Source organism: Pleuronectes platessa, chromosome 16 (genome assembly GCF_947347685.1).
Source record: "Pleuronectes platessa chromosome 16, fPlePla1.1, whole genome shotgun sequence".
Lineage (NCBI taxonomy): Eukaryota > Metazoa > Chordata > Actinopteri > Pleuronectiformes > Pleuronectidae > Pleuronectes > Pleuronectes platessa.
The window spans coordinates 24,835,224-24,859,870 of NC_070641.1; the positions used below are offsets into that span (position 1 = coordinate 24,835,224).

Below are 24,647 nucleotides of genomic sequence, written 5' to 3' on the forward strand. Positions count from 1 at the left end.
ATGGCAACTGCATTCTCCTTCACCGGCGGCAGCATGTTGGGGCGCTCGTCCCTCGGAGGAGGCCTGAGCTCCTTCAGCATGGCGGGCGGAGCCGGGGGCTCTGATGTCAGAGTCTCTCGGGCCAGCAGGAGCTTCTCTGCAGGCGGCCGCAGCTTTGGCATCAGAGGTGGAGCAGGTGCAGGAGCAGGGTTCGGAGGTGGTGCAGGTTTCGGAGGTGGTGCAGGTTTTGGAGGTGGTGCAGGTTTCGGAGGTGGTGCAGGTTTCGGAGGTGGTGCAGGTTTCGGAGGTGGTGCAGGGGCAAATGAAAGCCTCATTGGCAACGGGAAGTTCACCATGCAGAACCTGAACGACCGGCTGGCCACCTACCTGTCCAAAGTGGCGGTGCTGGAGAAGGCCAACGCCGAGCTGGAGCTGAAGATCCGACAGTTTGTGGAGAGCAAGGTGGGACCGTCCACCAGAGACTACAGCAGCTTCTCCACCACCATCGCTGAGCTGCAGGGCAAGGTGAGGAAGAGGGGCATTCTGGGAAATAAGATCATCCTTTCTTAGTCCCTCAAGGGAGAAATTAGCAGTATTACAGCAGCAAGAGTCCAAAGGCTTCAGTTAGTAAGAAGTAAGATGCAAAACTTAAGTGTGAGGAAAGTATCAAATACACAAAACGTATGAATGGGATTGAATTAATAGAGTAAAAACAGAACAAAGTTCACTGTGGTCATTTCAGCTGCTGATCTTCAATTCACTTTTTATTTCCTCTAAAAATACAATAAAGACAAAAAGTTAAAGTACAGAAAAGTAAATCTGCAGAAGCAGTTTTTTGATCTAACTCATTATAACATTGAGAAAACCTCAAATGGAATGAAATATCAGAACTGCTGAGGGTTGGATACGTCCTCTTCGATCTCATAACTGGACAAACTTCTCATAAATAACCAGAATTTTAAAAGATGCTGATTCAGAGCTGCTGCAGGTCGACGTGTTCCAGGTGAGTTTAACGTCTCAGCTGCTTTTTATGACTCTAACTGAAACCGAGGAAGCTTCGTGTTCAGTGTTGAATATAAATCAGAAGTGACAACACGTTCCTGAACGTTCATATCGTACATGAAGACAATAAACCAGCTGTTTTTACCTTATGGAACGGGAATGTGTACAGATGGTAACACGTATGTTTTTCTAATTCTGTGAAAATGTATTTTATTGGTATTTGTGTGTTTTCAGATCCAGGAGGCCATCATGACCAAAGGATCCATCCTGTTGAGCGTCGACAACACCCAACTCGCTCAGGGCGACTTCAGAGTCAAGTCAGCAACAACTTTCATTTTATTTGTTTCATTCTCTTTTCTTGTCTTTTTAAATAATATATTTTTTTTTATGTGATTTGCCTTGACTTGAGAGTCTCTGCACCAGTATCACCTGAGCTCTGCCGCCTCAGCGCGCCCTGCTGGCTGCTGAGGGAACAGCAGCAGGTGGATGACGGAGCTCAGATCACAGGGGATGAAATGACTCATGGGAATAGTTATGAATATACGTAATAATACTTTGAAATATATATATTCAATTCATTGTTGGGTAATTAATGCAATATCCTCTCAAATTTTACTAGACTATTTTTTCTCGGGTTTCATAGTTTAAAATATGTTTGAATATTATTTGATCCACAAACAGCATCATTAATATTAATACTGAGCTGTTTCCCTGCAGGTTTGAGAACGAGCTGTCCATGCGTCAGTCGGTGGAGGCCGACATCTCCGGGCTGAAGCTGCTGCTCGGGGACCTGGGTGTGGCCAAGGTGGACCTGAGCATGCAGCTCGACAGCCTGAAGGACGAGCTGGTGTCCATGAAGAAGAACCACGAGGAGGTGACCACGCCCACTTCCTCACCGATGACTCTTTCCTGATCAGCTTTACATTATGATATCATTAGTCACGATGAAGACTTTTCATTTGAAATATCTTTGATACTGCACCGTGACGTTTGAAGACATTTATTGAAAATTATTTTGAAAGGATATTTTTGATGGAATCACCTGGAAACACTAAACTGACCCTGAAACCAATAGCAGCTCTCAAACAGCTCTTTGACTTTGAGAGGTCCCAACAAAATGTCCCACAATGACGTATCTAACCAAATGACTCTAGAAAGACAAGCACACACACACTTACCGTCTTCACGCTCCTGCAGGACCTGGTGTCGATGCGGACTCAGATGAGCGGCCAGGTGAACGTGGAGGTGGACGCCGCTCCTCAGGAGGACCTGACCAAGGTCATGGAGGAGATCAGAGAACACTACGACTCTGTAGCCGCCAAGAACCGCAGAGAGCTGGAGTCCTGGTTCCAGTCCAAGGTGAGGAGGAGGGAACGTGTCGCCTAAAGAGGAACATGAAGGAACCTGCACGTCTTCACTCGTCTGTTTGTTCTTCCTCCTCGTCCCAGTCGGAGGTTCTCAGTAAGGAGGTGGCGACCAGCGAGGTAACGTTGAAGTCTACGACGTCGGAGGTGAAGGAAGTGAAGAGTCAGCTCCAGGCTCTGGAGATCGAGCTCCAGTCGCAGCTCAACATGGTGAGACCAGTGTGAACACAACCATTCAAACATGAGGTCTTTGTCATTGTTTCCATCAGAAAATCCTGCTCTCTGATTGGACATAAACCAGTGGGTGGTCCTATTGGAAAGAGGTTTGTCAGTCAGAAGTCCTCTGCCTTGATGGAGCACTTCAAAAATACAATTCAGTTCAAAGACCAGAACTTGAGTGCTGCTGTGATTGAATTGTGTTAAACTTTTGAATAAAACCGTATTTCATTGGATATCGTGAACCGAAGCCAAACCCACGGATCTGAGCCCGAAAGGAAGATGAAGAACCGAGTGGGAGCCAGGATCCAGAGCTGGATGAGCTTTATCCTCATTCAGTCAAACAACTAATATTTCACTTTTTGGGTAAAAAAACGGTTTATTTCATAGTGAAATTATTAAATAAATGCAACGGGTCAATGAGAGGAGTCGTCAGGGGATTCATGTGAAAGGAGGAAACACTGTAGTTCTTTATCAACTACAGCAGAACAGGAACCTCTTCACTGTAGCTTGTGTCTCACGTCTGGATTCCAGCTCCGTCCTCTAACACGTCCGTCTCTCTGCAGAAAGCATCTCTTGAATCCACGATGTCCGACCTCCAGGCTCGCTACAGCATGCAGATGACCGGATTCCAGATGCAGGTGAGAAGTTGTCGCCGGTCGATGATAAAGTGACTCAGCTCCGTGGAGCATCAGCACTGACACTGGGTTGACCTGTGCAGGTGGGGGGGCTGGAGGAGCAGCTGGTGCAGCTGAACGCCGACATGGAGAGACAGTCCCAGGAGTACCGGGCGCTGCTGGACATCAAGACCCGACTGGAGATGGAGATCGCTGAGTACAGGAGGCTGCTGGACGGGGAGGGGCTCGGGTGAGAGGAGATTCACACCTTCAGTCCAACGTGGCCGATACTTATATTAAAGAGACAAAAGAAAGAAAAAGAACCAGCAGGGGGCGACTCCTCTGCTAGTTTCTATAGAAAGTGACTTCTCACTTTATAACGTCAGTAACATTCAGGAGTTTCTGTCTCAGTCTCTAGTTTCAAGTCTTCTTCAAACAGCTGATGTTCATTTAGTGGATTATGATCATTTAGAGTCAAACAGACCATAAAGCACCGGATGTGCTGGGGGGGGGGGGGTAGGACCACAGAGTGATTGACAGCTAGTACTGTCCAATGGGTGCAATGGGCGTGTCCTTATTTATCGTCACACTGACGTTAGAAACTCTTCGTTATTTCTGCTGCTTCCTTTTCAACCATGTGGTGACGTCACTACACCTGAATGACCAGCAGGTGTCAGTGTTCTCAAATCAGATTGATATGAAACAGCTTCATTTGGTTGCCATGGTAACATCATGATGCATCACTAGCAGCATCAGCACCTTCAGGCACAGTACTCCACAGAGATCCACAGTACTCCACAGTACTCCACAGTACTACACAGTACTTGACAGTACTACACAGTACTCCACAGAGATCCATGGTACTCCACAGAGATCCATAGTACTCCACAGAGATCCACAGTACTCCACAGAGATCCACAGTACTCCACAGTATTCCACAGTACTACACAGTACTTTACAGTACTACACAGTACTCCACAGAGATCCATGGTACTCCACAGAGATCCATAGTACTCCACAGAGATTCACAGTACTCCACAGAGATCCACAGTACTCCACAGAACACCACAGTACTCCACAGAACACCACAGTACTCCATAGAACTCCACAGAACTCCACAGTACTCCACAGAACTCCACAGTACTACACAGTACTCCACAGAACTCCACAGTACTCCACAGAGATCCATAGTACTACACAGTACTCCGGAGTACTCCACAGAGATCCATAGTACTACACAGAGATCCACAGTACTCCACAGAACTCCACAGAACTCCACAGTACTCCACAGTACTCTGGTCTGAGGAACCTTTCACACCTGATGTTTAGAAGCTCACACGTGAAGCCTCGTCCAGACTGACCTTCATGACCCAGGGGATCAGAAGGAACCGTGTTGGTGAAGCTGAGAATTAAAACATCCTGGAGCTGAAGTCCACTGAAACGTTCAGGCCTCACAACTAAACCGGCTTCTCACTCTTTCTTAGGTCTGCCGGCTCGTCGTCTTCCAGCGTCACCACAAAGGTCACCACAAAGGTCATCACAGAGGTCATCGAGGAGAGCATCTGAGACGGGTCGGACCGGGTGGAGTCACATCTCAACCCATCACCCACCGGACGAGGAGCGGCTCTCACTGGTTTCCTGCTGTATCTCAGACCAGTCACAGAATGAATCTAACTTCATGGTTTGAGGTCAACAGCTTCTGTCTGAATAAATCTCGACTGAACTCAAAGTGTGTTTGAATGTTTCTGAAGTGGGCGGAGCTAAAACCTCAGCAACACAGAGTTCAGGATTCAAACTAGAACCTGATGAACACGTGAAACATCTCGTCTACACAACAATGAACACACACAAACTAAATCAGACGAACACATAAGTTCAACAGACTTGTTCCTGAAGCTTCAACCACATCCACACGTTTCTCTAAACACAGGAGAGCAGCTGACTTTGTGTTTTAACTCATACTCACAAAAAAACATTTAATACAAACTCAGGGAAAAAACACGTCTCCTTTTAAAACGGCAAAAGAGGTGAAGCCTTTACCCACAATCCCCTGCACTGTGCACGGTGAGCGCCGGTGTTGGTTGGTTGCAGAATGCAGATGTTCCTGCTGCCACGCTGCTCGATAATAAGAGAACAGAGCAGCTGGAACACCGCTCTTCATCATCTTCCTCTTCATCAGCTCAGGTGAAACACGGCAGATTCGTCCACGTTCATTTGCTTGAATTTCAACGTCATCAATTGAAGCTCGAACGTTGATTGAGTCACAAACTAACTTTACGATAAAATCAACATGACACAACTTGAACATGTTTGCGTGCTAAGATGCTAATGTGTTAGCATGTTAGCATCCTGACACTGAATGAAAGGAACATGTGGGACAGACCAGACTAACCCTAACCAATGTCAGAACATTTCTGTTGAACTTTGACCCCGAACTTAAAAAAATGGTTAAGAAAAGAAAATTCAGCTAAAGCAAAAATTTCTTAAGAAAATAAATAACTTAGACATGGAAACAAAAAATAAAAACCTCAAAATACACAAACATCGGTTTATACAATTATCTCTTCATTGCATAATAATGAGTATTTAAACCTTTGTTATGATGATGCAGAACCAACAGCTTCCTGCTACATTTATACATATATATATATATCTCTCCTTCCTGCAGAGAATCAGTCCATCTCACATGATTCATAACCAAATGAACAGAATCAGTTTGAATATGAAGAAACAAAACAAATAAACAAAGCAGATGTTCCATTAGTTTCTTTAATAATTCTCTTCAGTACAGATGCTGCATCAACTTTACCTGTTTTGCTGCTGTTTTAAGTTTTATAATTTTTTTAGGAATAACTATCGACAGATTTGAACACAGTGAGCGATCTGCGAGGGGCTGGAATGATTTTCATTTTTCTGCTATAAAAACTTAAGGAATGTCGTATCAGCCGATTATCAAACAACAAAAAGATCTCGATCGATCAATACTGGTCCATAAAAAATATCAAAATTACATCATCATTTTTACCAACACAGTAACTGAGTTAACATCTGCGAGTAAAATACTAAACTGGCAGCAAGTACTGAAACAGAAGAAGTACTGGCACTTTGTTGTACTCAGAGTTAAAGTACTTTTACTGCGGAGGAAACTGAACCAGGACCCGTTCGCCTGTTTCACGTTCTGAGCGAAACGTGTTGTGACCTCGGACAAGACGATGACGGAGGAATAAAAACTTCTCGTTTTATCGGAATATTTTTTCTGATTTGAATCAGAAAATAAACAAGAGACATCCACAGCAGTAAATAACGATGGATGCCATGACGGTTCCCTAAAGTGAAGCCAAATCATTTTGATCCATCAGTATCGGTCATAAACTCCTCCTCCTCCATGTTAGCAGATGGGACACAGACCAAGCTAAAACATAAAGTATAAGACGTTGTTTGTGTTTAGTGATTTATGTACGTCTGATACATTAAGTGTTTGCAAACGTAACTTCACTCATTCTACACTCATCCGCTCAAACCTGCTGCTGCGTCTCCACGTGACCAGATGTCACTTCCTGTTATGCAAATTTCTGTTGATAAAGTTTCGAACAAGTCTTACAATGACTGTTTGTTCCACAATTACATAATTCATTGTTTTACGTCAATGAAATAGTTAAATAAGAACTATGTGAAAATAATCTTGTAAATAAACCAGTGAGAAAAGTAAAAGTACTTTGGTTCAGGTTGGTCCCAGTGACAGGACACGTGGGTCAGACAACCTCAGGCTTCTACAATATCGATCTCTGTCAACACAAACACACGTCACATGACCATTAACAGCCACAGGTCATGTGGTGTAAACAGGAAGTAGATTGTCTCCTCTGCAGCTGGTTGCTTAGTAACAGAATCTCCTCTGAGGGAGGAGCAGGGTTTTCTGGAAGTCGAGTCATGTGACTGATGAGAACCAATCAGGAAGAGAACGTCCACGTCCAAAGTCTCAGTTCAGACTCAAACCCAAACCCAGAGTTTTCATACTGAAACGAGACCAGTTCACACCAGTCTGTGATCCAGAGACCAGTTCACACCAGTCTGTGATCCAGAGACCATAGCAACAGGTGTGAACCAGCAGGTCTGAACCAGCAGGTGTGAACCAGCAGGTCTGAACCATCAGGTCTGAACCAGCAGGTGTGAACCAGCAGGTGTGAACCAGCAGGTCTGAACCAGCAGGTCTGAACCAGCAGGTGTGAACCAGCAGGTCTGAACCAGCAGGTCTGAACCAGCAGGTCTGAACCATCAGGTCTGAACCATCAGGTGTGAACCATCAGGTCTGAACCAGCAGGTCTGAACCAGCAGGTGTGAACCAGCAGGTCTGAACCAGCAGGTCTGAACCAGCAGGTGTGAACCAGCAGGTCTGAACCATCAGGTCTGAACCATCAGGTGTGAACCAGCAGGTCTGAACCAGCAGGTGTGAACCATCAGGTCTGAACCAGCAGGTCTGAACCAGCAGGTCTGAACCAGCAGGTGTGAACCAGCAGGTCTGAACCAGCAGGTGTGAACCAGCAGGTGTGAACCAGCAGGTGTGAACCAGCAACACTTTGTGAAACTCTGGATCTTCACAGTGAACGAGGTTCCGCTCAGTTTCACTAAAAACATACAAAAGGAAGTTTCTAAACTTCAGACGTGTTTGTGCTTGTTTCAGTGAAGTACTTTAAAAATAAGTTCCCACTTTGACCAGTTTACAGATTATCTACACACCCCTCAGTCGCTCACACACAGTACATAACACGTGCGCACGCACACACACACCAACTCACACACGCACAGACACTTGCATAAGAGCAAATCAGTCGGTCCACCCTGCCACATATATAAAGAGCACAAAAGGTATTAAAATGTAAGAAAGATTCATAAAGAAAAAATGTATAGATAGCATTTATAAAAAAGGAATAATACTTTGTTTTTCCGCAAGATTAAAGGGTTTGGACATTCTCTTAACTACTGTCACTCCCCCCGCTGCTGCTGCTGCTGCTGCTGCTGCTGCTGCTGCTGCTGCTGCCCGTGTCCGTGTGTTCTCGTTTGTGGATCTGCTCGTGAGCTTTGAGGTGACCCGACTGGCTGAACGTCTTTCCACAGTGGGGGCAGGCGTACGGCCGCTCGCCCGTGTGGATCTGCTGGTGGGCCTTCAGGTGGCCGAGGCGGCCGAAGCTCTTGCCGCACTGCGTGCAGCCGAAGGGCCGCTCGCCCGAGTGGATCTTCTCGTGGGTTTTTAACACGCCAGAGTTGCTGAAAGTCTTTCCGCACTGCGAGCAGGTGAAGGGCTTCTCGCCCGTGTGGATCTGCACGTGGTTGCGGTAGCTGGTCTCCTTGGTGAAGCTCTTGCCGCAGTGCTGGCAGCAGTACGGCCTCTCGCCCGTGTGGCTCAGCTGGTGAGCCTTCAGCTCCTTCGACTGGCCGAAGCTCTTCCCGCAGGTGACGCAGATGAACGGGCGCTCGCCGGTGTGCAGCCGCTGGTGTGAGCGCAGGTCGTCGGCCTTGGTGAAGCCTTTGGGGCAGTGAGCGCACACGTACGGCTTCTGGCCCGTGTGAATCAGCTGGTGTCGCTTCAGGTTCCCCGCCTGGCCGAAGCTCTTGCCGCACTGCGAGCAGGTGTAGGGGCGCTCCCCGGTGTGGATGCGCTGGTGGGTTTTCAGGTTTCCCAGCGTGCTGAAGTTCTTCCCACACTGTGTGCAGGAGAAAGGCTTCTCCCCCTGCATGTTACGAGCTTTCCTCATCGTCGGACTCTGGCCCTTGGTTGTGACGAGCAGTCTCCCCCCCGTCTGCCCGGTCCCCTCCCCAGACGCCTTCCCGTCCTCGGTCGGCTGTAGCTCATACAGAGCCCCGCCTCCAAACTCAGGGTCCAGTTTGCCAGCACCGTCCGTGAGCAGGGTGTCAGGGCGCAGCTTGTTGAGCTCGGTGCGGAGCTCGGCCATGTGGATGGACTCCAGGGCGTTGTGCTGCAGGTAGGTGGACATGGCGTTGGATTCTGGGTACTCTGACTTCAGGGAGCTCAGCTCTGTGGTGTAGTAACACTGCAGGTCCACATGGTGGTCCGACTTGATGTACTCCAACGTGTCCGTGACCTGCAACAAGAGAACGAGACGCTTCAGTCAGTGTTTTCACGCTGGTAGTGGTCATGTGACTGATAAGAACCAATTAGGAAGAGAATGTGGGCGTCGGTGTAATTGTTAACAAACGTGTCAGAGTCGGTCCAGAGCAGCACGATACCACAGCAACAGTACATTTTCAAACGTGTCAGCCGGGGGGGGGCTGGTCATTACTCTTGAATGACCAGCTCAACAAGATCTGCCGACCAAATAATGTTGGTATCCACCAACTTTTCTTCTTTGCATTTAAAGAAAGATACACAAAAGGTCTGAATTCATCTTAAACTCATGTTATCTAAATGTATAAACTCGTCACTATTTCTTCAGTTATTAATGCAATTTTAATTATTTTATTTAGAAAGTGAAGCAAAGTGGTGACCCTGTTGGCAAATCCTTTGTTTCTGATCCAGTTACGTCAGTTTACATGATAACATTTATATTTCATGTTTTCTTCGTACAGAGTCGACTAACGTAATCTAAATCTTATTATCATAACCAGATCCTTATCTGATTGGTTCAGTCACCTTACAGAGCAGCTGATTGGTCCAAAGGTTGATATCTTATCATAAATATATATAATGAAACATTGAAAGGAGACCCCCCCCCCCCCCCGAGCAACAGAGGCTCAACATATCCCATAATTAATTGCGCTTCAGTGACCAACTGTTTTTCAGAGGAGCAAACGGCATCAACAAGCAAGGAATTTATTTCAAAAATCACTCTCAGCCTGTTTCTGTCTGTAGCTTTGTGGCTAGGTGGCGGCTGTAAAGGTGAGACAAGCTGGGGACCAGAGGAAGACAGACGTCTGACTTGGGATCAGCTGACGTCGGCTGCGTACACAAGGTTCTCTGCAGGACGCTGAGTTGAGACACACATCATTACCTGGGAGATGTAGTCGAACACGGAGCTGGGCTCGTAGTGCGACTTGTAGTCCAGCTCCGAGGCGTCACTGTGGTCAAACGGGCCCAGGTGGTGGCTGCTGTGGAGACCGTGATGCTCTGCCTTGATGTAGTCCAGGCCGCTGATCTCCATCTTGATCTGGTCCTGGCCCAGCTCCGCGGTCGACAGCGACTGGATCTCCGACAGGTCCACGGTCCTGATGGGCTCCAGGTCTCCGTCCTCCGGCTCGCTCTTCACACACGGCAGCATCACCAGCGGCTCGGCCACGTCTGCCGCCAGCGAGCTGAGCGTGGGCGTCGGGCAGTCGGAGGAGAGGAGAGCTAGAGAGGGCGTCGGGGCAGAGACCAGGGAGGGGTCCAGGGGCGGGGGGGGGGAGCTGCAGTCAGGGGGCAGACCAAGACTCAAACACTCGCTCTCTAAGTCTGTCATGGTGAGGGGCGGAGCTTATCCTCCTCACCTCGCTCGGGTCAACACCTGAAGAGATGTTGAGGACCACCTGAGTCCTCCACTCCCCCCTCTGTCTCTTCAGAGATCTGACCAGAGAGGAGGGGCTGGGGGGCGTGTCCCTGACTCCTCTGGGAATCAAACGCAGTCACCGGCCACACCTGACCAGGCTGTAGAGACACAATGGAGATCACAGTTAGTTTATATTCATCATGTCAGTTGCCATCTGCACGAGACTGAACTTTAACATCTAAACCCACAACTCCTCCCGTGCAGGAAACAAGACTTTGATCAAAGTAGAAAGAAGTCGCCTCAGTTCACTGAGCTCCACCAATCAGCTGCTCTAACATCTGGGACGCTGTTAGAGCAGCTGATTGGTGGAGCTCAGTTCACTGAGCTCCACCAATCAGCTGCTCTAACATCTGGGACGCTGCTGAGACAGAACCTGATGAATCCAGTCACATGACTCTTCATCGCCTGGATCATTACAGCATCTGATCAATAGAGTATTAGATCATTACAGCATCTGATCAATAGAGTATTAGATCATTACAGTATTAGATCATTACAGTATTAGATCATTACAGTATTGGATCATTAGAGTATTAGATCATTAGAGTATTAGATCATTACAGTATTAGATCATTAGAGTATTAGATCATTACAGTATTAGATCATTACAGTATTGGATCATTAGAGCATTAGATCATTAGAGTATTACATCATTGGCTCATTAGAGTATTGGCTCATTAGAGTATTGGCTCATTAGAGTATTATATCATTAGAGCATTAGAGTATTAGATCATTAGAGTATTGGATCATTACAGTATTTGATCATTAGAGCATTAGAGTATTAGATCATTACAGTATTAGATCAATAGAGTATTAGATCATTAGAGTATCTGATCAATAGAGTATTAGATCATTAGAGTATCTGATCAATAGAGTATTAGATCATTACAGTATTGGATCATTAGAGTAGTGGATCATTAGAGCATTAGATCATTAGAGTATTACATCATTGGCTCATTAGAGTATTACATCATTGGCTCATTAGAGTATTGGCTCATTAGAGTATTATATCATTAGAGCATTAGAGTATTAGATCATTAGAGTATTGGATCATTACAGTATTTGATCATTAGAGTATTGGATCATTAGAGTATTAGATCATTACAGTATTGGATCATTAGAGTATTGGATCATTAGAGTATTGGATCATTACAGTATTGGATCATTAGAGTATTGGATCATTAGAGTATTGGCTCATTAGAGTATTATATCATTAGAGCATTAGAGTATTAGATCATTAGAGTATTGGATCATTACAGTATTTGATCATTACAGTATTTGATCATTAGAGTATTGGATCATTAGAGTATTAGATCATTACAGTATTGATTCGCGTCTTTGTCTCAAATGCCAGGTTCTGTTCTCAGAGTGTTTAACGTGCGCGACATGAACAACCTGAACCTTTTCTGTTATGATTCTATAGACTGAGCAGCGGCCTACACACACACACACACACACGCTCACAAACACACACAATGTAAACAGTGGAACAAAGACACCGGGAGAAGCAGCAGGCAGCAGCCGGCTGCCGGTGCACCGCAGCGGGCCGTGTACCTGCCTGCTCCCGCTCAGGTAGCCTCCTCCAGGCGCCACGCAGCCTCCGCACAATCCCTCAAAATGGTGTCGGTGATTTATTGTCTGTCAGTTTCACATCTCAACTTCAGCTTGAAGCAAACCAACTTTAACGTTCAGCGAACCCCGGGTCGGGAGAGAGGCGGCGGCTCCACAAAGACAGGGCAAGGTGCCATGAGTAGCTCCAGCAGCTAGCCAGTGGCCATCTTGTTTATCACGGTGCAGCCTGCTAAGCTAGCAGCAGAGCTAGCTGCTGTTGGCGCGGGGGAAAGTGAGAGTGAGGCGGGCAGCAGCGGGGCTGCTAGCCGGAGGGACGCAGCGGGGAGCGGCTGACAAACAAAGAAAGAGTCCGGCGGACAGAGCCAGGCGGCGGCCGACGGGACGCTAGCGGGAGGACTCTGTCAGAGAGCCCGTTAAACAGGCAGGAAACCGGGCTGCACCGGAGCCGAGCTGCGGGACACGACGAAGGGAGAGCGGCTCGTTACCTGCGGGAGGTCCGGGTCATGGCCGCCTGTCCTCGGTTCGGTCCGTCACTGAAGCTCCCTCCGCTGGACCCGCCACGTCCACCTCAGCACAGCAGCCTCCTCTCCTCCTCTCCTGATTCCTCCCTCCTTCTCTCCTCCCTCCTTCTTACCTTCCTCCTCTCCTAATTCCTCCCTCCTTCTCACCTTCCTCCTTCTTCCTCTCCTGATTCCTCCCTCCTTCTTACCTTCCTCCTCTCGTGATTCCTCCCTCTGTCTCTCCTCCTTACCTTCCTCCTTCTCTCCTCCCCTTCCTCCTCTCCTGATTCCTTCCTCCTTCTCTCCTCCCTCCTTCTTACCTTCCTCCCTCCTTCTCACCTTCCTCCCTCCTTCTCACCTTCCTCCTCTCCTGATTCCTCCCTCCTTCTTACCTTCCTCCTCTCCTGATTCCTCCCTCTTGTCTCCCTCCTTCTCTCCTCCCCTTCCTCCTCTCCTGATTCCTTCCTCCTTCTCTCCTCTTATCCTGATTCCTCCCTTCTTTTTCCCTCCTTCTTCCCTTCCTCTTCTCCTGATTCCTCCCTCCTTCTCACCTTCCTCATCCCTCCTTCTTCCTCTCCTGATTCCTCCCTCCTTCTTACCTTCCTCCTCCCGATTCCTCCCTCCTTCTTACCCTCCTTTTCTCCTCTTATCCTGATTCCTCCCTTCTTCTTCTTCTTCCCTTCCTCCTCTCCTAATTCCTCTCCTTCACACCTTCCTCCTCTCCTGATTCCTCCCTCCTTCTTCTTCTGATTCCTCCCTCCTTCCCTCCTTCTTACATTCCTCCTCTCCTGATTCCACCTCTGTTCTGTGATGAACAGTGTGTTTATACATATATAAATATATAATTATTAAATGAGACTGGTCAGACTGGTCGTTGAGAACATTTATTGGTTTTGAATTGAAACACTAGAAAGTCCCCGGCCTCAGAGACTGAAGCAGGTCGTAGAAAACAGCCCGGCCTCGACGTCCTGCTGAGTCGTGACTTCATGTAAATGACATTCAGACGGTTAACATTCGAACGTAAAAAAAGTTGGCAATAATTGTCACAAAAAGGTCAAAGGTCGGATCAATTTCGAGTTGATTTTCACATCGACAGAGTGGAAATGATTATTTTTTTCATGTTCTTACTCTTGACACTCAACTTCAGCACTTTTTAGATTTATAATTAGGAAACTCTTCGATTTGGTTTTATTAGAGTGCTGATTTACAAAAAAGGGCACATTTTATCAAAAGTATTGCATAAATCCAAACACAGATGAACAAACAAAAGGCAGTCCATCGAGATTATATAGGGAGTTAAAATAGATTTAAATAATAACAATAAAAAAAATTGAACGCCGTTTCCCTGTGAATATTAAAAATAAAAAAACATCCCTTTCATCTCCTCATTCTCACATTTGTATCAAACAACACAAGGGCCTCTGATGGTTCCCTGAGGAACCCCGAGGAACGTTTCACAAACTGCAGCTGTACTTCTACAACTGACCACACGGGGTTCTCTCAGGGATCTCAAGCTGTCTGGGCTCCCTGGGAAATTCTTCGGCCGCCCTTCTTTCATTTGAATTCACTTCTTCACAGCCTTAAGTTCTAACTCAAGAGGCTGAACCAAAACATCGTGAGAACCACAACCACTTTTCAGAAAACTGCCAACAAACGAATGTAAATCACAGGAATCGTGATCGCGGATTCAACATCAACAGAGTCTGGATGCGTCTCAGGGCTGAAAATAACACGTTTCAAATTCAAAAGAGTTTCTGTGAATGTCTTAAAGAGAAATGCATCTGGTTGAAATGAGAACTTCACAACCATCAAACGAGGCTCAAAAGCAGATATATAAATGAGGTGAAAAGATAATTAACATTAAAAGAATAAGGTCTTTACGATATTCAAGATTGTGTGTTCATGAGAATTTTCTCCATAACCAGAGGCTGATTTCCCCCCCAATTATGATCAACACTTCTGTATTTCTTTTTCATTTGTGTTTTAGTGAAAATGAATCTGCTGGTAAAAAACTAAATGTCAAACTTTAGAAACAGTAGTGTGGTCTTTAGTCGAGGATTCAGAAACTGAGACGCATCCCAACTGAAACAGACAAAATAAAATCAACACGTTATTCTGGTCACATGTCGACGTGAGGTAATGAGGTCTGTGTGGAAAGATGAATAACAAGTTTAACACTTGAATAAAAAAAATGAGGTAAGTGAACACGAGTTTAAACTGAAAGTGCAACGAATCACATGGGGAGCTCGGAGTTTGCAGAGAAGCGGTTGGTTAATTCAGATATTAGCGAAGCAGACGACAAGCTTTAGCTATTTGAGCAACATTCAGAGGCAAAGACAAGCTAACGAGCTAGCGGGAGTCACGATCCACTGAAATCAAACCTTCAGGTTGAATTGAGTCAACATATTTATCACAGGTGGTTTTAGATTAATTTGTTTGCACATCATTGTCCATTTTGCAACTGTGCTCTCATCAACAATAAATCAAACTCTCGGCCACTCGGCAAAGTTTGAGCTTCATGTTGCTTCAAAATGAGTGAAAACAAGTCTTCACTAGGAAACGTCTCAATCTGCACAGTTACAAGCAGAACACGACAGAATCAGAACATCGTCGCACAAACAAGAAAAGACGACACGTGAACATCACCAGGATGAGATGGATCATTTCTGTCCTGCTGAGAATCAGTCGCTCGATCCCCGTGAACATTTGTGTTTCTACTTCTTTCATGGTTCGATTTTTGACCGACATGCGACTCATGTAAGAATTTAATATTCTTTAAAAACGTTTCCAGATCAGTCGTCTGGACACGAGATTGTGACGCTTGTCTTCACAAATATTTGTTGTTACATGATCACGCTGCTGGTAACAATAAGCAGGTTATTTATTAATTTATTTTTGCAGTAATGCATATATAACAATAAGTAGAAAATGAAAGATATATAAAATTAAAAACACAAAGTATTCCAATACTGATATTGGCATTGATTGCCATGGCAACGGCTTACGCTTTGATACCTTTAATCTGCCGAAACATAAAAGGTCAACGTTAGACCTTTTGGTGGGGGGGGGGGGAGGGGGCTAGGCTTGGGTATAAAAATATTACCAACGCCCACACGTGTCGTAGCGTTCTGAACGCTGCTCGATCAAATCGACGCTTGGTTCTGATTCTGTTAGAAAAATATGAAGATTGTTTGTCTTTGATCTTTTTGTTCCAATGCTGCACTTCTGGATTCCTTTCATCTCATTCAGAGACACAAAGTTAAAACTTATTGTACAAAGTTTAAACAATGTGAAAATAATCCTCTAATACACAAGTGTACATTTTTGCCGTATACAAAAGTGTTTTCCTTAAAAAACCAGCTGATCGGACATAAAGAGAAACGCAATAAAAAACCATCGGTTTGATTTCAGTTTTTTTTCTTTCGAATCTTTAAAAACTCTGCAGACAAGACAGAAGAAAGTCTGAAGAGTTTTGAACCTAAAAAGTATTTATGAACTAGTTTATAAATGGAATCAATTCTGCCAGAAAAAGAAAAAAAACATTTGAAAGGTTACAGTAAGCAATTTTAAGAAATATGCAATATAATAGTGTAAATGAGAAAAATAAATGAGTATCTCATGATCCTTGTTTTCCTTTAAATCAAATTTCATTCAAATTCTTTCTCTTAACTTATTCAGAATCTTGTCGTTTTTTTTAATATAATTTCAGTTTTTCTTCTTGTGGCAGAGTTGGTCTTCCGTACCGGACCGGCTGAAGGTAGCTGACGCGAGAAGCGTTTTCAGTTTGTGTGTCAGGAGGTATCTTGTGTTAGCATGAGGTCACTGAACCAAAGGAAGATTAAAACCTTCTTTTCTCTAGTCTCATCATCAGTTTAGTTTGAAAAGTAAAAACTGTACATTAAACGTAAAAATGATAAAAACAGCTGATTCACATTCAACGAGTCCAAACCAACGAGGCCACTGGCCCGTTGGTTTTCCTGTACAGGCGCCGACACCAGAAATCCTCAGATTTCTAAAAATGAAAAATATGTCGAAACCATATTCCAAAAAAAACAGGAAAAGAAGAAGAAGAAGAAGAAAAGGTGAAGTCTGGAGAAAAAAAGGTCACTTACAAAAAGAGGCGTGAAAGTCGCCACAGGTCACATGTTCCTGTGGGAGTGACCGTCCTCGCTTCACACGCCCACAACTGAAACTGTCTCAGTCAGGAGACGGGAAACCACGCTCCACTATAAGACTGCTAAGGGGAGGAGCCTCCCCCCCCCCCACAAGAGGCTTCTGGATGTTTTACAGCAGGAGGTCAACCCCACGTCTCTGCCTTCAGGGTTTCTCCCGTTTGTTCAACTGGATTTTATTTCTTCTGAAGTTTTGACGTTTTGCTTTTTTTCATGGTCTCAGAGGAACAGGAAACTATTCGCAGAGATGCGTTTGTTTACTGAAGCTGGAAAGAAAACGAGATTCAAATTGATCAACGTTCGAACTTCAAGTGTTAGAGCAGAGTTTCAGGAGCATGTGACCTTCCACCAGGGACTCTGATTGGTTCGCAGACGTATCACTGATGAGGGATAGACCGCTTGTATTTGACCATTTTCTCTTTTGCTAGACATTTTGTGTGGTGATGTTTTCTATGCATTGCTTCAGTTACATCGTGGGTCTTTTATTATTGACGCTGGGACGACGCTGGGACGACATTTATGCAAATTCATTGTTGGAGTTCATGCGTCACAGTGGAACTATTTAACTATTTAATCACTTGATTGTCTCCACGATATTTCCGTGTGTTTTCTACACTATTTCAAATGTCATTTGTTTTTTTAAAGACAGTTTGTCTAAGAGGCCTAGATAAAGAAGTGAGATGAAGGTTTTATTCTTTAACATTCAAATAAATAGATGACTTATTATTTGATATAAATGTTTTAAGTTTCTAATGAATCTTTGCATTGATCCATATATTTGAGGTTTGATTCGAATGAAAAGGAAATGGCGTCATATTGAGGTGAGGAGAATCTCGTGACTAATCCTGTTCTCTGGATTTGAACCAGACGTGTGTGATGTTTCTTTACAGAAATCGGTCGCGCCCCGTTTGTACCATCACTTTGAAGAATGTGGAGTTGAAGGTCACGTGGCAGCCCAAGGGTCAGGAGATATGAGTTTGTCCATCTTCTCCTGGGTTAGTGGCTCCTCCTCTGTCAATGGTCAGTTTCCAGTTCAGCCCAGGAGACCGGCCGGCCTTAGGCCCGGTTCCCAGGGTGCTGGGTCCGGATGTGGCTGTGCAGGCGGGTGGCTGATGAGAACCTCTTGCCGCAGTCTGAGCAGCGTAACGCCGGTGTGGCGCTGTCGGGCGGAGACGTGTCAGCACCGGCGGTCTCAGTGAAGTGGGTCTGGCGGTGAGCCTTCAGGAGAGACATGCGACTGAACCTCCGCCCACACTCGTCACACTCGGACCAAACCCTCCGCCGCTTCTTCTGCAGAGAGACGACAGCAGAGAAGAGCTGAATCCTCATCAATCAATCAATCAATCAATCAATCAATCAATCAATACAACACCATCTGTCTCTGTTACAGGAAAGCTAAACAAACTGTTGTCTGCTGAGTGAAAGAACTGCAACAGGAAGTGTCCTTCAGTCCTCCCTCACCTTCCTCCCTTTGTCCTCCTCCTCCTCCTCCTCCTCCTCCTCCTCGTCCTCCTCTCTGGTGGTCCGGGGCGACGGGCAGGTCTGGCCCGATGGCTCGGCGTCGTCATGGCAGTCGTTGGCGCTTTCATTGGCCAGAGCAGCCAGAGTTTCCTTGGCACCGGCATCCTCATCATCCTCCTCGAGCAGCTGAGACGGAAGAGTCAGAAGACGGTGAAGCATGGACGCCGAAGAGCGACGCCCAGATGCACCTGGAGGAGGGGGGGCATGTTAGTCCCCTGATCAAACTCAGAATAAAGTTCAGTCCCATTCTCTCATTATTTGAACTTTATGTGAAGCCGGCGACAGTCAGGAAGCAGAGATGTAATTTACCTGAACAGTGGGCAGCGGCTCTTTGGATGAAGTTCCCTCCCCCTCCTGTAGGGCTGGGGGGGGGGCCAGTGGTGGCGCTGGTAGGGTTGTCTCCTCTCCTGCTGCTCGTCTGACCATCTGTGGCATCGTCGTCGGGAGAAAACACCTCCATGTCCTCCAGAGGGGTCCAGCGGGGGTCCTGCTGGGGGGAGGAAGGGGAGGGCTCCAGGGTCACTGAGGGGGCGGGGGGGGGCTCCATCTGCTCAGCCCCACCCTCACTCACACTCCTCCCACCTCTGCCTGCACCAGCGAGCTCTTTAATCTGCCAGACGTCACTGCACCACTTCTGACCAAAGACCTTGTCCAGGATGGGAAACCAGTCCTGAGAGACGGAGATCACGGAGGGACGCTCGGGGTCTGGAAGAAGGGAACAAAGAGAGGAGGAGGGTTAAGACAAGATGAGAAGAAGAAGAAGAGGTGAAGGAGAGAGATAATACAGTTGGAACTAACAAATCCATAATATTTACTGATTTGTATCAAATGATGATGTCACACAAGGTTCCTCCGGGTGGCGCTCTCACCTGAGCCAAGGGTCAAGGAGGAGGTGGGCTCAAAAGTAAAAATACATATTCTGAATAGAGATCTTGATTATAGTCCATAATATTTTAACCATCCAATGTAATTGTTTGGTCAGAATAAAATCTTTTTGATTCATGTTGAAGCTGCTCGACCTGGTTCCAGGATTCAAACGTCAGACCTGAGACATTCTGCAGACGCTCACTGTGATTGGTTAAGAGTCAGCCATACTTTAACCATATTGTAAATTTGAGCCGTCCTGCCTCATGTCCATCCGTCTCTGGGTCCGGTTTCCATGGTAACAGGTGTCTCACGTTCACCTGGATCCTGCCCTAAGTTCCTCCTGGTGCCAGCAGTAAAGATGGCCGACACAGGTAGGTCCCCGTCAGAGCGGGTCTGGTCACATGGTCAATGAACTCACCCTCCGTCTCTGCCATCTCTTTGGACACTGGGACCTCGGCCAGCTCCTCCCGAGCGTCCTCTGAGCCGCTGGGGGACACAGAGTCGTTCTCTGATCCTCGCCTCCTGCCGGCTCTCCCCTTCTCTGCCCCCCCCCCTCTGGTGGAGCTCTTGTCCAGTCGCTCCTCCAGGACCTGATGCTCTCGCTCCATCTTGGTGATCTCCAGCAGGAGGTCGTCAAACGATGCCTCCACGATCTTCGTCAGCTCGCGAACCGCGAAGTTCAGGACCTGCTCCATGACCGACTTCAGCTGGTCTGCACGAGAAACACAGAAGGTCACCACTGATGAAAAACTACAGACTGGCTTGTACATTTACTTATATATGTGTGTGTGTGTGTGTGTGTGTGTGTGTGTGTGTGTGTGTGTGTGTGTGTGTGTGTGTAGACAAATACAACAGAGGGAGGGGAGGGTCTGTCCATATGGTTGCATGTATGTGCAGATGGTTGCATGACCACCACATCAGAAACCATCAGTTTTACAAAGATTAAATGAGGAAGAAAGAAAAATAGTTTTTTGATAAAATGTCAAATAGTGAAAAAAGACAAACTGAAAATAATCAGAAAATCTTCAGACGTCTGTTTTTCTGAGAATCTGTCAACAGTGAAGATTAATCTGTGAGCGCTGCTGAAACCAAACCTCCGGAAACTTGAGCCCAACTCACTTTATGTTCCGTGTCAGAGTAACGACGTCGTGACACCGTGCACAGTAAACATCTAGAACACGAGCTGCATCCATCACAGCATGAGATCAGCAGGAGCACAGTTACTAGATATAAATCACAGGAGCTCAGAGTTCGTGTTTATAAATCACACGTCCACCTGCTGGTCACAAGTGGACCTGCAGCCGCACGTCCTGCTGAGTTCAAACACAATCGGCCCTGACAGCTGACACAAGATGTATAAAGACCATCAGTGTCTGTGTATAAGGAGATGCAGTGGGTCTGTCAGATCTCAGTGGGGGGGGTTTATTTAATAAGTGACACTAACTAAAGCACTGCCCCCCCCCCACCCCCTTTGTTTCTCTCCACAGTGAGTCTATACCAGAAAGAAAGCTTAGCCTAGTTTTTGATATGTCGAGGCCTAACAAAGCTGTGTGACCTTTGACCTGAGCGTGTTGAGGCCACGGCCTCATTATCTCCCCCTGCGTGTGTCCCTGGTTCCTCTGGACCTGTCACTCAATCCTGGTTTTTGTTCAAATAAAATCAAGACTTTTTTCTCCCTGTCAGATGTAATTCACCGCCCTGAGTTCACCCGTGGTCATGGCGTGTTGTGGTGCTGGCCTAGTTTTTCGGGGAGGGGGGGGCGGAGTGAGGAAGCTTTGCGTGTCAACAGCGTGTTTGCGTTTCAATGCGCAGATGTGTGCATGCATGTGAGAGAGGGTGTGCGTGTGTGAGAGTGCTTCAGCCTGTCGAGGGTTTTGTCTGCTCTTCACGTGTCTATGCGTGTGTGTGTGTGTGTTTGTGTGTGTGTGTCATACAAATGAAGTCAAATAATCAGGACATTTAAAGATGTAATTTGTATGATAAACATTTTTCTGTCTTTTTTGTATTCATTAATTAATATTTATTACAGCAAAATTAATATTTTGGATATTAGACTGTTGATCTGACTACATGAGATGTTTATATAAAGAGGATCAGTGACTGTATATAAACCACGGAGGTGTGTCTCCAGGACCACCTGAAGGAGTCGTAGCTTTAAAGAAGCCGATGGACAGACTGGGACAGACACGTCTCCTCTGGACAGTTTCAAACACTGCTTCCTTCATTTCAGTTTGAAACCTGCCGGACCGGGCCCGGCCCTCGTCTCGATGGACCGGGCCCTGTCCTCGTCTCGATGGACCGGGCCCTGTCCTCGTCACGATGGACCGGGCCCTGTCCTCGTCACGATGGACCGGTCCTCGTCTCGATGGACCGGGCCCTGTCCTCGTCTCGATGGACCGGGCCCTGTCCTCGTCACGATGGACCGGGCCCTGTCCTCGTCACGATGGACCGGTCCTCGTCTCGATGGACCGGGCCCTGTCCTCGTCACGATGGACCGGTCCTCGTCTCGATGGACCGGTCCTCGTCTCGATGGACCGGTCCCTGTCCTCGATGGACCGGTCCCTGTCCTCGATGGACCGGTCCTCGTCTCGATGGACCGGTCCTCGTCTCGATGGACCGGTCCTCGTCTCGATGGACCGGTCCTCGTCTCGATGGACCGGTCCCTCGTCTCGATGGACCGGTCCTCGTCTCGATGGACCGGTCCTCGTCTCGATGGACCGGACGACGACCCAGACGCTCACGACCTCTTGCAGGTTCGGTCTCTTCAGACATGACGTAGCCTTCTCTGATTGGTCTCCTGTCACATGACCTCCTTCATGAAGAAACCCACCAGCCTCAGACTCCAGAGTACAGACATGGAGAATCAAAGTGCTACTGAGCCTGTTGTGTTTGCTAACAGCTGCTGTTCACTTCTGTATTTGACAGAGACACAGCTGTTTACATGGAGGAGACACACATGTCCACAGGATGTGGGTGGTCACGTGATGTGCGTATTCTGGAAGGTTGGCATGGACAGTGATTGAAACTGATCGGAGCCAAAGCTCTCGTGGATACAGACACTGTTTTAGTTTGAAGACCTGATTTTCACAATACAACTGGTGCATGTAGCCTGAATCTATATTCCAGAGATAATCTTGTTGTGTTGCGGCAGCTTTGACATATTAGTGATGTCACCCAGCTGATCTGTGTGAATATCCTGCTCGTGACCTTTGAACCTTGTTGTTTCCCCATCAAATCCTGTTAAAAGCAGAGGCCTCTGTGCTGTGGTGGAATCCTCCCCACGGCCCTGAAGAGGTTTTCAGATTGATCGAGTTCTGAAGAGGATCTGACCTGAGCCCATCCACCCCCTGAACGTAGCATCAGCCTGAACCAGGGTTCAGTGATGAGGCTGGCTGTGGATCTGCTGTCCTAAAGGCCACAAGGCTGTTCTCCCTTCCTGTCTCCTGCAGGCTGTTGCTCCTTTGTCCTGGTCCAGAACCCCCCCCCACAAACACACACACACACACACACACTCACAAAGACTGCATGTCATTGCAGTCTTTGTCTTTCAGCCTGTGATGCAGGAACAGTCACTTTGTCTTGAGAATCTGTTCTGTCAAAACTTCTGTAAGTATACACATTGACCATGACTCACACATATATATATATATATATATATATATGTGTGTGTGTGTGTGTGTGTATTCATCACGCCCCGCCTCAGCCCTCTTCGCATGGAGCCTGGACCCAGGAGCGGGCCCGGGTCTCAGGTCTCACACTGAGGCTTCTTTGTCCGCTGGATGTTGCTTTACGACATTTCTCTGCAGTTTACCCAGAAAGCCTGAGACGGTTTGCAGGGTTACGCAACGCTGCGTTAGCATGTTGGAACAGAGGGAGGCGTGCGCGGCTGTTTGTTTGCGTGTGTGTGTGTGTGTGTGTCTGCCTACCCACGACTCGTCCCCTCTGCTCCAGGCGGCGGGTGTCGGTGGGGAACCCGGGCTGGGTGTCCTGCCCTCCGGGGGCGTGGAGCCACTGCGGCTGCTCGGGCTTTGTCCTGCCGCTACCCGCCGCCTCGTCGCCCGCCGGCCGGCCGGCCTTGTTCCGTCCAACCACCGGGGAGCTTCCGCCGTCCGAGCAGCTGGCTCGGCCCCGGGTCTCCCAGGACTGCAGCTGGACCCGGAGCCGGCGGTTCTCCTGCTCCTTCACGGCCGTCTCCAGCAGCAGCGCGTTCAGGCTGGATCCCACCGACTTGCTGATTTCCTGGACCGCGAGCTGGACGACCTGCTCCAGCACCGACTCCAGCTGCCCCTGGAAAAACGAAATGTACACGGCCCCGTTCATGTTCTCGGCCCCTCCGGTCAGAGGCTTCGCTCATTCTCCTGTACCCGAGCCCGGCCCACCCTGCCCGGCCTCCCGACGGACCTCTGGATCAACTGGGCCCGGTTCTGTCGGCTCTTCCCGCGGCTGCTCGGCTCCGCTGCTCGGCTGTTCTGCTCCGAGCGCCGCGCGTGTTCACCAGGATCGGAAGTTACCGGAGACACCCCGGTAGATGCGCAGCTGCTTTTCCCGCCCACATGTCTTGGTCAGCGCGTGCGGTGCACGCTCGCGCCGTTGCAGTCTGCCACGCCATTTTGATTTTTCCCTAAATAACATCAGAGAAAAAACACGTTCACACACTGCAACACACATTTTAACACACATTGCAATAAACACACTATAACATACTTTTTATCACAAGCTGCAACACACACCATAACACACTGCAACACACACACACTATAACACATCCTGTAATACAAATTGTAACACACACTATAACACAGATGTTTACACACACTGCAACAATCATGTAAATTATTATTGACTATAATTTATATTTAATTAAAGAAATATGTTTAACTCAATATACATATACAGAACGTTTATATATATTCATTATGACGTCACTTTAAACAGCCCCTCCCTCCTCTGATTGAGCGCGTGCTGCAGCAGAGGGACACTCCCCCTTAAAAAACCTGCGCGTTCACGTTAGGTGTTACGGTAAAAAAGTGGAGGGCGGGGTCACGATGTCTTTGTTGTGAGGAGCTGAAATAGGCCGAGCCGAGTCAGCCGAACTGAGCCGATCTGAGCCGAACTGAGCCCTAACTAAACGGAGCAGAGTCGAACTTAGCCGAACTAAACGGAGCTGAGCCGAACTAAACGGAGCAGAGCCGAGCTGAGCCGAACTGATCCGGTTCCTTACGACCCCGCCCAACACCCCGCCCCCTTCTGTGGCCGCTCACAGTGAAGCATGAACCAAACATGTGCGTGTTATGTC

The 24,647-nt window shown here is 47.3% G+C and overlaps 2 protein-coding genes across 2 annotated transcripts; one reads left to right on the forward strand and one right to left on the reverse strand.

Annotated features, from left to right (window-relative positions):
* Positions 1-4,744, forward strand: LOC128458835 (keratin, type I cytoskeletal 13). The gene is made up of 8 exons (XM_053443852.1): positions 1-504; positions 1,216-1,298; positions 1,699-1,855; positions 2,179-2,340; positions 2,430-2,555; positions 3,128-3,202; positions 3,283-3,428; positions 4,663-4,744. The coding sequence occupies exons 1-8, from the start codon at positions 1-3 to the stop codon at positions 4,742-4,744; spliced, it is 1,335 nt and encodes a 444-aa protein (XP_053299827.1).
* A 1,189-nt stretch (positions 4,745-5,933) lies between these two features.
* Positions 5,934-13,154, reverse strand: si:dkeyp-113d7.1 (uncharacterized protein LOC407709 homolog). The gene is made up of 3 exons (XM_053443849.1): positions 12,777-13,154; positions 10,186-10,817; positions 5,934-9,279 (listed from the first exon to the last, which is right to left on the reverse strand). The coding sequence occupies exons 2-3, from the start codon at positions 10,630-10,632 to the stop codon at positions 8,152-8,154; spliced, it is 1,575 nt and encodes a 524-aa protein (XP_053299824.1). The 5' UTR covers positions 10,633-10,817; positions 12,777-13,154; the 3' UTR covers positions 5,934-8,151.
* Positions 13,155-24,647: the final 11,493 nt, after the last annotated feature.

Excerpts from the sequence above, each read along its gene's own strand:
- si:dkeyp-113d7.1 (XM_053443849.1), bottom strand. The coding sequence starts at position 10,632 with ATGACAGACTTAGAGAGCGAGTGTTTGAGTCTTGGTCTGCCCCCTGAC. Across the intron at positions 9,280-10,185 it reads TGTTCGACTACATCTCCCAG|GTCACGGACACGTTGGAGTA; the intron begins GTAATGATGTGT and ends CTCTTGTTGCAG.
- LOC128458835 (XM_053443852.1), top strand. The coding sequence starts at position 1 with ATGGCAACTGCATTCTCCTTCACCGGCGGCAGCATGTTGGGGCGCTCG. Across the intron at positions 505-1,215 it reads TCGCTGAGCTGCAGGGCAAG|ATCCAGGAGGCCATCATGAC; the intron begins GTGAGGAAGAGG and ends GTGTGTTTTCAG. Across the intron at positions 2,341-2,429 it reads AGTCCTGGTTCCAGTCCAAG|TCGGAGGTTCTCAGTAAGGA; the intron begins GTGAGGAGGAGG and ends TCCTCGTCCCAG.